General features: G+C 39.1%; 2 protein-coding genes across 2 annotated transcripts; one reads left to right on the forward strand and one right to left on the reverse strand.

Annotated features, from left to right (window-relative positions):
• The first annotated feature begins 1,210 nt into the window (after positions 1–1,210).
• Positions 1,211–4,867, forward strand: vti1b (vesicle transport through interaction with t-SNAREs 1B). Its single transcript, XM_086274571.1, has 6 exons — positions 1,211–1,453; positions 1,550–1,608; positions 2,461–2,655; positions 3,099–3,272; positions 3,855–3,916; positions 4,076–4,867. The coding sequence occupies exons 1-6, from the start codon at positions 1,345–1,347 to the stop codon at positions 4,167–4,169; spliced, it is 693 nt and encodes a 230-aa protein (XP_086130697.1). The 5' UTR covers positions 1,211–1,344; the 3' UTR covers positions 4,170–4,867.
• Positions 4,868–5,853: 986 nt separating this feature from the next.
• On the reverse strand, positions 5,854–11,234 carry arg2 (arginase 2). Its single transcript, XM_086275102.1, has 8 exons — positions 10,838–11,234; positions 10,667–10,739; positions 7,980–8,154; positions 7,696–7,855; positions 7,465–7,559; positions 7,268–7,372; positions 6,987–7,123; positions 5,854–6,875 (listed from the first exon to the last, which is right to left on the reverse strand). The coding sequence occupies exons 1-8, from the start codon at positions 10,955–10,957 to the stop codon at positions 6,688–6,690; spliced, it is 1,053 nt and encodes a 350-aa protein (XP_086131228.1). The 5' UTR covers positions 10,958–11,234; the 3' UTR covers positions 5,854–6,687.
• Between the last annotated feature and the right edge of the window lie 2,937 nt (positions 11,235–14,171).

Below are 14,171 nucleotides of genomic sequence, written 5' to 3' on the forward strand. Positions count from 1 at the left end.
AGGTCAAGGTCAAGTTTATTTATATAATGAACCTCTGAAGTGCCTTTTTGTGTGCCATGGTGCAGTTGGAGAACCATACAGAGATACAGTATGTCAGCACACTTTCAATGTAGCAACAGTAGAAGACAATCAGCAGTTCCCCCTTCAGGTCCAATTTTCTGAGGATTCTTAGAAAATGGACACACGGTTGGGCTTTCTTTTCAACCGCCGAGGTTTTTGAGCTTCATTGGGAGTCTGTGTCTATGTGCACACCTAGGAACTTGAAACTGTGTGTTTTAAAGGTATCCTGGCCTCCTCCTAAAGAATTTGGTTTCAGGTTAACAAGTGATTCTAAACTGCTTATGTGAGATACCACTTGAAGTGTGTAGTGTTATTCTTACCTAACTGAGATTAAAACGCAAATCAACACAAGGGTTGGTGGGGTCATAAGACTGTAAAGGCACCTAGGCTGCCATTTCAGCAAATGTGGGGAACACCTGTTCTGTGGTCATTCTTTTTTCCTCCTGCCTCGCAGACCTCGCAGGACTGTCTCCAAACCATTCCCCTCTACCATCTTGTAAACCTTTATGAGGATGTTTTTATGACATAGTAGTGAGGGCAGTGTTAAACAGTTGTATTTGTTATACACGAATATATATATAATAAATCCCGAGGTTCATAATGTGCCATTTTAACTTTCAATAAGATACATTTTAATTATTTTGACAGTGATGTTTTGATGGCTTAGGTAAGAACAAAACAAAACAATAAACCCGAAATAATACTCCCCCTGCTCTCTGAAACATTAATCAATGATTAATCACCCATTTATTTAGCTAGACAGGCTATTTATACATTCAAAATAGATCTGTACTTTAAAATTTGTTATAGACGCTTACTATGAGGAAATTTCTCCATCTTCAACAAGGGGAACTCTGAATCCATGTAGTTTCATTAACAGAATAAACACAAACATTTCCCAAGTAGCTCGGTTTAAAAACTACATTTCCCAGAAAGCCCTATTAACGTCGTCTCTGTAGCGCCGGAATGAAATAATCATTAAATAATTATCCAGGTTATTTTAAAACACGCTTTTCACAACATTTCACTATTTTGTTTTAAATTCCTACATAATTGTGTTTTTAAAAATATTTTTTCAATTTCATATCTAGTAAAAATAATGACATTTTAGTACGTTTGCGTTTTGTTCCGGAGTTACGACGGTCAGTCGAAAGCCATCCGGAAGAAGAATCCCGAGAATCTGATTATCGTCATAGCAAAACTAGATACCTAAACTTGTGATCATAAAAAGTGTTGTATTTTACAATAAAAGACAAAAATAATTTCACAAGAAAGGACATTTAAATGACACGCAAAATGTCGTCGGAGGAATTCGAGAAGTTGCACGAAATGTACCGATCGTTGTACGAGGAGCTGAAGCTGATGCCAGATAAGGCTCAGAAATCTCACGGAGGTAAGTGCTTGCTCATAAAGCCCAGATCAAAATAACTACGCCTTAGAATGTAAGTTATGTGCTTTTTAAGTAACACTTGTACTGTCACTCCTGCAGAGGAGAGGAAGAGGCTGGTGAGGACCTTCGATGAGAGACATGGGGAGGCTGAAGAAGTGGTGAGCTGTTTATCTTTTTCCCCATTACAGCTAGCTAAAGTTCACTTGACTACTAGCTATGACATTTTCATGTGAATACACTTAAATTGAGCTTGAAATGAACTTTTTAAGAAAATTTCCACCAGGGAAATAGTGAATTATCAAAATAATACACGCGTTTGTTGTGCAAAAAACACTTGTTCAATACAAAATGGAAACATAGTGTACGTTTTACCCCCCAAAAGGAATTTTTCGCTTGTCCAGTCTTTCTGGTAACCACAGTGCATTTCAAGTCAAACAGTGAAGTTAAAAAAACCAACTTTTATTCTTTTCATTTTGTTGACACAAACCTTTTATAATTGTTATTCCATCTTTTAACATCAACATATTTTAAGTAGTCATTTAAGAATTATGCACTGCAAATTATGTCCCACAACATATGTGCAAACCTATTACCAATACCTGTTTAACCTGGAAAAGGACGGGACAATGAGTGACATGGCAATGATGATGTTTCATGATTGAGTCTTGTGCTAGCACCAGCGTTGGATATTTACTTATACATATTTTGTTTTTTTCCTCCAAGATTCTGACCTTGTTACCTATATTATTAAAATCTGAGTGGTGTTTCTAATATGTTGGCCATCACGTGTATAAGAATAAAATCGAAATAGAAGAACCTCTAATTAAATTTAGTATTCTAAGTATGCCCCATTTTTAACTGTGCATGAATTCAAATGTCACTCAAATGTTCTGGCTTACGAAGGTTAAGCCTAAACTAGTAAATAAATTGATAATATATGCTTGTTTCTATAGAGTAAGATCCTTTTCTGTCTTTTTCTCAAACAATAACATTTTCTTGTCTTTCTCCAGTTACAAGGAATGGAAGAGGAGCTGCGCGTTGCCCCTCCGTCCTATCGAAATTCAATGAGCACAAAACTGCGTATGTACCGGCGAGACCTCGGCAAGCTTCAGAGGGACATGAAAAACTCAGCACCTGGCTTTGGCTCCTCGTACAACACAGTGCCAGGAAATCATGGCATCTACTCTTCACAAAATCAGCACAGTGTGAGTTAGGGGCTTTGGGGTGCTTGGGTTTGCTGTTGCAGACGTGTGACAGGCCCCGTCACGCGTCTGTTTCGATGCACAAAACATTATTTTATGTTGCTGCTGTTATGTCAAACTGCATTTCTAGGGTAAGATTTTTTCTGGGTGTGTGGTTTTTTTTTTTCTTCCTCTTTTTGCTGAAGAATATCAGTGCGCTGTAACATAAGAAAAAATGTAAATAGGAGACACACAAATCAAGAAAACATCTTCATCAATTTGAAACCAAATCCTCTGAACTTATTAAGGCTTATTTTTCAGCAGCACTTACAGATCCAGACTGTATTAGACTGAGAAAAATGTCAACCCTGTTTCCTAGTGATCGTTGTGGATGTCTATGTAACTGTATTTCCAGAATAAATCTGCTTAAACTTGGTTTCATTTGTCCCTTTTCCCCATCTTTGCAGACACACCTGCAGTCCCAGAGAGCATTGCTTCTTCAAGGTACGGATGCTCTAAATAACGCCAGCCAGAGTATTGAGCGCAGCCAGCGCATCGCTGCTGAGACGGAGCAAATTGGCACAGATATCATCGAGGAGTTGGGAGAACAAAGGGAACAGCTGGATCGAAGCAGAAACAGAGTGAGCTGAGAATCATTATTACGCTTGTATTCTTGTACTGTGCTGTGCAAAAGTCTTTAACCACCTGTGATGTCTATTTGTCACTGACCTATGAATCATTTAAGCTTAAAAAGGCACCTAAATCAAATGATGAACCAGTGTTGATGTGTCTACACGTGACAACTTATCACAAAAACACATTATTAGTTTCTAATTTTTTAGTTAAATATGGAAAAATGCCAAATATAACACAGTTCAACAGGCATAAAATAGTATTTTTGCACTAAAAATGTGATTTCCAAAGAGCTACTAGCTGTCAGCTTGACATATCTCACTATCCTGTGCAGTCCTTAAAAATTTTAATGTAACTAAAACTTTAAATATTAACTTCCAAGCTCATTAGCATTTTAAAAACTCTGTTTTTACCTTATGTTCTGTATTTTCATGCATGTTTGCACGTTTTAATAAATCGATGCATATATTTCTTTCCTTCCTACAAAACTATAAAGAAACGAATAGTGGCTCAAGACTTTGGCACAGGACTGTATGATGACCTGAGATTAGTAGGTTTGTTAAAACTCTTCTGTTTTGTTGTTTTTGTAGCTTGCGAATACTGGAGAGAACCTGAGTCGTAGTAGAAAAATTCTTCGTGCCATGTCAAGGCGGTAAGTGCACCCTACAAAGACGTCTTACACCACAGCAGTTCCTTATTTTTTTGTGTGCGTCTCATGATCCTGATGATTGGGGTCTCTTTTAAATGTTCTTGGAACATTTGAGCACATTGAGTGTAAGCATCTTATTGTTGCTTCTTTTCTGTCTTACAGGCTGGTGACAAACAAGTTGCTACTGGGCATCATCATTTTAATGGAACTGGCCATTCTGGGTGCTGTGATTTACCTGAAGTTTTTCCGAAAATGAGCAGACTTACGTTTAAGTTGTGGATCCAGGGCAAACTCAGACTCTGTCTCTACTGACTATCCAGTAGCAATAATAACACTGTCCTGCTGTTTTCAGCTATCTGTGTCTGTGATGGCAATGAAGGCCTGAACTCTGACAGGGCATTCTGTCCATTATTTGATGTGAATGGCAATTTGCCAACTTGCTAATGGACCAAACCTACAGAAGCTCTTTGAACTTAGATTTGCACTGTCACTTGATGCCATTGATGTCCTGCAGGATGATGATCTGGACTTGTCTGCTGGCTGTTACAGATCCCATGGATGATTCTTTGTAGCATCTTAGCTGAGTCAGAAAACAAGCTAATTGAGCCCACATGTCTCTCTGGGTGAAAGCACTTATGAAATGTGACTGAAAGTTCTAGAAAGCTATGAGTCTCAGATTAGGTTACAAAACTGCTCAAATTCAACTGCTGATGTATGAATATCTTTTACAATATGATGAAAAAGCACCTAACAAAATACTTTCTTTTCTGTGTTTAAGTGGTTGTGTGCTTAAAAAAAAGACTTAAGTTTTAAATGAGATATATCAGTGAAATAAATTAATGCAATGTCTTAATACAGTTCATGCAAAATTACTGTACGATTCAAAAATCACTGTTATAAATAGGTTTTTGGTTTCCGATTTGATGTCTTTTGCAACATTAAAGTTGATCTTTAACCTCAGTTTGCATCTGATATTTTTAAGGAAGGAAGCCAAACAGTTAAGAAAAATACTCTGTGGAAGCCCTGATCAGGTAATAAAGGGTAAACAGCACCTGTTACCATAGAGTTGATTCTCAAATAACTGACCATATGGTGATTTCCAGTGGTGTTAAGGGAAACGGTACACCTGCTGCAATGTTTTTCTATTCCATCATGCCCGCCTGGTGTGTTCTAGAGTATACAAACAAGTTTGGTGACCTGGTTATGTATGACAGGGACATTGTAGAAAGAAGGAAATATAATTTTAATGTGTTAAAATATTACCTTCGAATTTCTTTAAATCCTTTCCATCTTCTTAAGCACAAAGGGAACATTCTAGGGTTTTATAACCTAATTTAAAATAAATCTCTTTCAATAAAAAGCCAGGATGCTGTATAAAATACAAATGCGAACAGAATGCAGTGATTTAGTTAAAAAATAATACTCAGATAACTTTTCCATTTTTTTCCGTCCTCACATGTGTCCAACAACGAAATATGGCAAATATTTTCAGTGTGACATGTTTGGATTGCAGGCTGGCTGGTTTAGCACTTTCGAGTAGGTACGGATACATATGCTACTGTCATACATACAGGGTGTGTTTGGGTAAGGTCTTTCTGAAATACGAAAGATCTTACCCGAAAAATACTATGTTCCTGTGCTATTTTTTTTTAAAGAATTAATATGACTAATATCTTTGGTAAATCCCCAGCTTGGTGGGGAAATGTAATGATTTCTATTTAATCATTCTATTTCACAGTGGGGCGTGTTGACTACTCTTCCAGTCCAATGTACACCATAGAAGAGTAACCATGAGGTTCAGGTTTAGGTTAATTAACGTGACATGTGGTAGGCATTCATGTTCATCCTCAAGGTGATTCTTTGGTTCTTCATTTATTGCATTCATCAATTAAAGCAATATATTACTTTGATCACAAAATAATGAGGAGATAAGACACACGTAGAAACAAACAAAAAATTTTAATCATATTAAAGGAAGACCAAAATAGAAGCTCTTTGTTACAAGGACAATAGTCATTCAGTAGCCAAATTAAACTAAACATAGATAACAAGCCATACTTTAGTTCACGCATAATGATTCAAATAGTTATTACTTTTTCCAGGGATGCTGAAATAGTGGTGCACAAATCACTATAGTCCATGTATTGATTCACAGTAAAAATACAAAAGTAAACTCTAAAGAAAATACAGTAACTACAACTATCACAGAAGTGATAGCATACTTCTAGTTTTAACTAACTGGCACAGCCACAAAACAGTCATAAGTAGACTGTGAACTTCAATCGTCCATACTCAATACTTTTTGTACCGCTGATGCACGCTAATTCTCTCATAAACCAAACATGATAGATACTTGGCAGCTGTGGCAACGCACACCTAAGATTAACCACCCACCCATCATTTCTTAGCCACTTATTGGAGGTTTGCAGTGTGCTATCAGAGATAGCCAGACAAGTTATTACACATAATAATAATAATAATAAAATAAGTTAGTATTGCTGTATCCCCAATAGCTGTATTGGTGTCTAAATTCTGTCAAAGACGTTTCTCAGCATTATCAATATGAAGAAAGATTATGCAAAGCCCTTTCGTAGTTTCATGAATCCCGACATAATTTAGCTTTCAAAGTGAAAGACCAAGCAGCAGAAAAATAGAAAAAAAAAAAGCTTTAAACTGTCACCTTTCAAATAGATATAGTCTTTGCAGTATTGTATTTAAATCTGTGGAATGGTCAGGGATGACAGTGTTGAAGTCCATAGCTTTGCTTCATGCCCTTAGAGGCGAAGCTCTGTGTCGTTTTTCCCAGGGGGAATTTCGTCCATGGATGTGTGAGCGCCTTCTCTCGTCTGTCCCAGTGATGATGCAATGACATCAACTGCTAACGTGGCAGTAGCCTCCACAGCTTCAGGACTCGCCCCAAGGTCAGGATTTACTTCTACCATGTCCATGACTGACAGCAGACCTGCACACCAAGATGATGACAAGTTAGATTCAAAAGCCAGACAGTCAAAGACCTTTAAGAAATCTAGAAAAGACCAAAGGAAATGAAAGCCATAACTGTAGTGATCTGTACCTGTGTTATGAATTTCCTCTGCGATGTAGATTCCCTCTCTGTAGGTCAGACCTCCATTTACCGGTGTTCCTGTGGCGGGAGCCAGAGACGGGTCGAATGCATCGATGTCAAAGCTCAAGTGTATTGGTCGTTGTTTTCTGTCAGGATGGTAATAAAATTCAACATCTCAGTTCAAACATCTATAACTGTTTTTTGTATAAATTAAAAATTGAAAAATTAAGAACATTTTTAGTGTTATCATTTTAAAATCTATTATAATCACAATCTATTAATAATAATACCTTGCCAGAAGATGGTCGAAAGTGACTTCCATGACCCTTTGGATGCCTAGTCTGTCGATATCTCTCATGGTGAAATACTGGATACCGAAGCTCTTGAGGAATTGGCTGCAATGCACAATTTTAAAACACATCAAGACCTATGTTTCAGAGTGCACCCCAGTTTCGTTTACTAAAACGTTTTAAATCTAAGTACTTACTACTCTCCAGGGTCAACATCCCGCAGTCCAATGTACACCAGGTCTCTTGAGCTGAGAAATGGCTTAGTCCAGGAGAACCCAGGGATATCTGGCATCTGGTGAGTGAAAAGAGGTTGTTTAATATGTCATACAGGATACTAAAAAAGCAATAATACTTTTTTAAATTAACAGAATCCCTTTTGTAAGTAGTGTTTTAATATATCTTTAGTGAAGCTGAATGTTTTTCCTCACCTTGTCTTGCAGCTCTTTGAGCATGAATGCCACAGGTTGGCCATGGAGGTTTCCTGAAGGGGAGGTCATAGGGGTATTGATATCTGCATGAGCATCAACCCAGATAAGGCACAGGTCAGGACTATGCTGGGCATGGCCGCTCACTGATCCAACAGCAAGGCTATAACAGATGTAGAGCAGCTTTAAAGATATCTGTGCAATGGATTCATAATATTAATACAAACACTGGACTTGTTGTACAGAGTAGGCTATCTTGTAGTATTGCCAATATTTTCTGTTCCTACCTGTGATCACCTCCCAGCATAAGAAGAGTGTGGCCAGCACTGACAGCATTCCTCACTGCTGCAGACAGCTTTTTATTTGCTGCACCCACAGTCCGCGGGAACTTTACATCCATGTAGGGCTCATCCTCCTCCAGGTGTTGGAAGTTCAGATCCCCAAAGTCATGGACAGAAAAGTCTAAAAACACAACAACAAACATCCATACATTTAAACTACTTTGCACTGTGTCACATTTGCTGCAGTTTAAAATGACTCATTGAACGGGAGTGCACTATTTTCTCAGGAAATCTGAACAAAGGAACTGGTAACCTGACGGCTTCAAACAGCCTGAGGATTTGTAATTAGCAGACGTGGTATGTGCAGGTGTCAGTTAGGCAGCCTACATAATCCGTAGCTCCCGTGACTTAACATGCGTTTGTCTGACCTTGCACTCTCATGGGTTTGAGTCATTCAATGCCAGTGGAACTAGTGACGGAGCACTTTCCATTAGTCTTGTTTCCCACATCGGGTCAGGTTTCAGTGACTGTAGTTTGCCTTATACTACGTGGTTGCAGAAGATTTAAAAGTTTAGATATAGACAGCGAAGTAAACAAGTGAAGTGTTTCACCATATTAGGGTTCATCCAGCTATATGAGCCTTGATGGTAGTGTAGTATTACTCTGCTGATCCAAGGGTGACCAATGCGGTTCATGACTATTCGTAGACAGGACAGGAATAGCCCTTGTTTGATGCAACAGTGAGCATCTCTTGCAAGACAATTCATAAGTTTGTCAAAGGGATGAGCTTTTAAATTTTAAATGCAAGATTACAAGCGCTATTATTCATATGTAAAGGCATGTTAAATGTTTATAAATGCCAGTGATTATTGGTTTGATTATATCTATATATTTTTAATTTAAACAATTTGTACAAATTGACAGGAAACCTAGAGAGTGTGAAGATGTAAGAGTACATGGCAGCTACTTCTCTTAGTGTTTGGTTTCATGTGTCCTCCTCTGTTAGTGACATAGCAGCTAGATCTTATTTCATTGCTGCCAATTTGGCCACCAGGGAATTGATTCCTGGTCAACATTTTACATTAGATTACATATATTCAGGTTTTATTTTACTTTTTATAAACCACCTTGTGATAAACATCAAGGTTGTTACTATAAAACTTACAACAGTATCTTTGAGATTCAGCAACGTAAGAACAAACTGATGAGTGTGTGTATATATATACACTCATTTGATACAGTTCAAGGTATTTTGGACAATATAGTCATATGTAATTGTGCAGATCCACTTAGTGGCCATACAGAAACTGAAAGTAAGCCAGTGACGCACTGTATAGTGTATGTGTAACACAAAGGGAGCGCTCTTCCCTTTGCACAACATGTTTACACCTCATGAGCTGATGTGTGGAACAGAACAAACTGGATTACCTGGGTAGTTAGGTAAGGGAAATTAGGAAGTTACAACCTAAAGGCCTGCATTAAGCTGCCATTGTCACACACCTTCATTGGTTTTTCTGTTATATTTATAGAGGCAGGAGCAGTTTGTGGTGCAAATGGGGATTCTGGTGAGCTAGGAAGTATCACGACAGCAGATTTCCATTTCATGTTACTTTTTGGGCAAAATTTCAAGACATTACTTTGGACATTTTGAGTATATTTATTAAGCATAAAACAGATTAATTTGAACTACCTTTACTACAATAATTAATGGAGGCCATCATGATTTACATTGTGTTTGTTCCATGCACAATATTAATCTACATTAACCTGATCACTCCAAAGGTAATTAACTATGTCTGGATCACAGATAGAATTTAAGTACCCTGGGATAGCTGTGACCTTATCATGGCCTGTTAAGAACTGGCAGGCCCTCCTCTCTTTATTCATGAATCCTTAGTGGAATTTCAATAACAATGGCACTTCGCTGACATGCGCACAGAGGGGGTTCTTTTCACCTGCTGTGCCTTTCACGTTAAAGGTACCACTTCTTTTCACACCGGACTGCGTGGGAGTTTTCATTTGGACCACATAAAAAGTAAAAGTGTCTGTCACTGCAGTGACGAGATAATGGAAATAACACCGTCATCTTCATTCTGGGCTCTTACGAGCATGTGCCAGAACGGCGGTGGGGGGTTGGGGGCAAGAATGAATGAGCAATAGGTGTAATTTCTCACGAGAAGAGCGAGACGCCGGCGTGCCATGTTGACAGTTATCACAATGTCCGCCTGTATTGTCTCGTCTTTCCGTCCTATGCATGAGTTTGTAGCCATTATACAATAACATTTCGACGAGGATTAACATCAAACATCGGAGAGGATGTTCGAGGTTTCTCTCTTTGACTGGCTTTAATATGGCATTAAACATGCACAAATATACATTCGGGAGCCTATAAATAAGTCTAGTTTTACATCCTATTTTATTACACGACGTTTTATCCTGTAAAACTAATGACGAAAGCCTCAAACTGGACTCGCGCGTAAATCACTTTGTTCTCCGAAACATGTGCACCAAATCTCTCTCATTGGTTACATATCATTTGTTTATATTTACTTTCTCCCGATTATGTAACAGACTGACTGACGACCGAGCGCTGAAGATATGTCTGTCTAAAAGTCTGCCGGGTTAAGCTGCAGGTTACACCCACAAGTTACATAACCCAGCACCACCGGCAGCTCCAAGATTACGACACTTACCAAAATTTGAAAGCCTCTCCATGAGCCCCGCATCCCTGATGACTTTAGGGCCATGCTCCACACCTCTCTTTTTCTGTAGGGAAGAAAACATGGGAGTTGTTAAACTGTTAAAGATGATAGGCTCTTTAAAAGTAATGATAATATTTAAAAAAAAACAACTCAATATCTTACTTGTCCTTTTGAAAACGGAGCGCCAAGCACGGCCACCGAATGAGCTCTGCTTTGCTGGTAAGTATGGTTGAAATGACGGGAAGAGTGGGAAAGACGGGAAAGTGCTCCTCTCAAAGCCATTCTCGGAAATTAAAAGTCGCCCCGGTCACAATGAAACCGACTCGGAGTCTGACGAAAGCTCAGTGAGATGTTGCGCCCGAGGATGCTGAATGTGTCGTTGGTGCAGGAGAGGCGGTCTTTTTGACTCGTCAATCTACTGAATATTTATGAGACTGTGACTCCGACAACGAATACGAAGAGATCTCCTCTTAATTCAGTCATAAAATTAAAAAAAAAAAACTCTGCCACCTACCATAAAAAGCGTAATTTCTTTTAAGCGTTTGCAATGTGTTATGAGCTTTTATTACCGAGGCAAATCTTGATATATATACAGCGTCTGACGTCAGGTTGAATGACACACCTTCGTAGTAGCCAATAGCAACTATGGAAGGAAGTGGGTTCGCTTTTAGGCGTGTCCTGGAAACTGATGTGGGCCAAGGGTGTTTTGTGAAATGTTGGGACGCACTGCTGCAGTGTCATCAAAGTGGAAATTTCCACAGACGCAGCGTAGTGTAATGATCCGCTTGTTTACATTAAACGCTCTTGACCGAGGTGTTTGTCCACGCGTGTTCTAAAGCTCCTGCCAAAACATATCCCACTTGATTTCTGGCCAACATAAAAACATGTTATTATCTGGGTTAGTGTATTATTACGGGGTTTATCTTTCACCACCGCAAGAAATTTCACACTGTAAAGCAATAACAGAATCTCAAGTGCAAGTTATCATAGGCAATTAACTGAAAGTAAAATGGACTTAAACAGCAAAGATTTCTAATAAATATAACGAGCGATTGTTTTATTATTTATGTGTATTTACTTGATGAATTGCAGTTAGTTTATAATTATAATTTTATTTTACAAGTAAAGGAACACAGTGCTTCGCGGACTTACTCTGTTTCCTGTCGTTAACGTGAAACTGCGGTTTATTACTGTTAATTCGTTGTTGTAGTCTTGTCAAGCTATGATGAATCCACTATATTTTATCTTTATGTACTCGGATTTTCTTCCAAGCACGATGCACGGCGTTCAGCTGAAATTATTTACATCACAGGCAACACAAAGATAGCTCGGAATCATTAACATGGGCTATTGTGGGTACAAAGTAGTGCATTTCTAAACTTCAAGCCTAATTGCAAATCCTAACCCTAATCCTCACCTTAACCCACTGAGCGGTTCTAGGCGAATCAAGTGCAAGTTTTTCTTCTGACGTCATTAGCCCACCTCAGATGCATGACTGTGGCATGACTCAGCGAACAAAAATGAACATACTGTACTACGAAACAGAGGTTAATATTAAGGTAACTTCGTGATTAACCCTGTGGTGTCTGTACTATGAAGGAGGTTCACGTCTTAACAGGGTATATCACTATGGTAACTAATGAGCAAGTATGAAATCCCTGCCTACTTCCCAGTCAAGTTTGCAGAAAATTGCCTCACCATTCTTGGTCCCTTTTACTTTCCACACACAGATGTGTGTGGAAAGTAATAAATTTTCACTAGCGTCTAATTTTTTTGCGTCCAAGATAACTTGATCCTATGATCCTAAAGCATATATTTGTACTTGCAGACCGTAGGGTACATAAAATTTGGACGCAGACACCCAGGCTAGAGCTGGGGTAATATAAACTAAACTGTCATTTAATAAAATACTCGATTGTGAACCATTAGATTCTCTTGTTGTAATATCGCTGTCTGTTAACTCGAATAGATGGACAGCTTTCTTAACGGGCTTTAAACAAGCTTAATTTTATTAATACGGTAGCTCCGCATTCAGATAGTACAGGGTGGGCCATTTATACACCGTAATAAAATGGGAATGGTTGGTGATATTAAAGTCCTGTTTGTGGCACATTAGCATATGTGAGGGGGCAAACTCCTCAAGATGGGTGGTGACCATGGTGGCCATTTAGAAGTCGGCCATCTTTGATACAAGAGGGCCATGTGACACATCAAAATTATTGGTAATGTCACAAGAAAAACAATGGTGTACTTGGTTTCAAAGTAACTTTATTCTTTCATGAGTTATTTACAAGTTTCTCTTTGTTCACAGCCATTGACATGTCGAAGAGGTTAACACGTGAGGAGCGGACCGAACTTGGGTTGATATCTGGTGAACGCAGTAACCGGGTCATTGCAGCAGATTTCAATGCAAGACACCCTACAAGACCACCTATCTCCCATGCTACAGTTAGCAAACTGCTTGCTAAGTTTCGTGAAACTGGTTCAGTGTTGGATTTGCCAAAATGTGGACGCAAGAAAACTGTCACTAATGAAGAAACATCAGTGGCTGTCCTAGCTTCATTCAGCAAGAGCCCACAGCGTAGCACTCGCCGCATGTCACTGGAAAGTGGCATTAGTCAAACATCCTTTCGGTGGATATTAGCTACTCACAAATGGCACCCTCACAAACTCTAGCTACTGCAGCATCTCAACGAGGATGACCCAGATCGGCGCACAGAATTTGCAGAATGGGCAAAACAAAAATTGGAACAGGACCCTCAGTTCACGCAAAAGATTTTGTTCAGTGATGAGGCAAACTTTTATGTGAATGGTGAAGTTAACAAACAAAACCACCGCTATTGGCCTGACACTGACCCACATTGGATGGATCCCTCCAAGACTGTTGGAACAACAAAAGTGATGGTTTGGTGTGGTATATGGGGTACAACGATGGTGGGTCCATTCTTCATCAATGGAAACCTCAAGGCCACTGGATATTTGAAATTGCTACATGATGATGTGTTTCCCTCTTTATGCACTGAAGCTGGCACATTCCCTGAGTTTTTCCAGCAAGATGGTGCACCACCACATTATGGGTGCCAGGTCCGAGCATTCCTAGATGAACAGTTTCCTGGAAAGTGGATTGGTCGTCGTGGGCCAGTTAAATGGCCCCCAATGTCTCCTGATCTGACCCCCTTAGACTTTTATCTTTGGGGTCATCTGAAGGCAATTGTCTATGGTGTGAAGCCTGGCTGGGGGGCTTCTTTGCCTCCCTACTGCTGTGTGCCCAGCCTGGAGGCTGCGGTCTATGTCACATTGATTACTGATTACTGATTGATTACTATATAATCTTCTTCTATTGCACTTACTGCTCTTGCACGTCCGATTAGATGTAAACTGTATTTCTACATGTGTAATGGCAATAAAGATGAATCCTAAATATTTTTCTTATCCTCAGTAAAATGTAAAATTGGAAGTGAAAATAAAAAAAGTCCAAGGCCTCTCTGTCGTTTCA

Source organism: Aulonocara sp. 'chitande type north' Nkhata Bay, linkage group LG19 (assembly GCF_057382095.1).
Source record: "Aulonocara sp. 'chitande type north' Nkhata Bay isolate Kocher_YH1m ecotype deep benthic linkage group LG19, A_spYH_male_GT1.1, whole genome shotgun sequence".
In the NCBI taxonomy this organism is placed as follows: domain Eukaryota; kingdom Metazoa; phylum Chordata; class Actinopteri; order Cichliformes; family Cichlidae; genus Aulonocara; species Aulonocara sp. 'chitande type north' Nkhata Bay.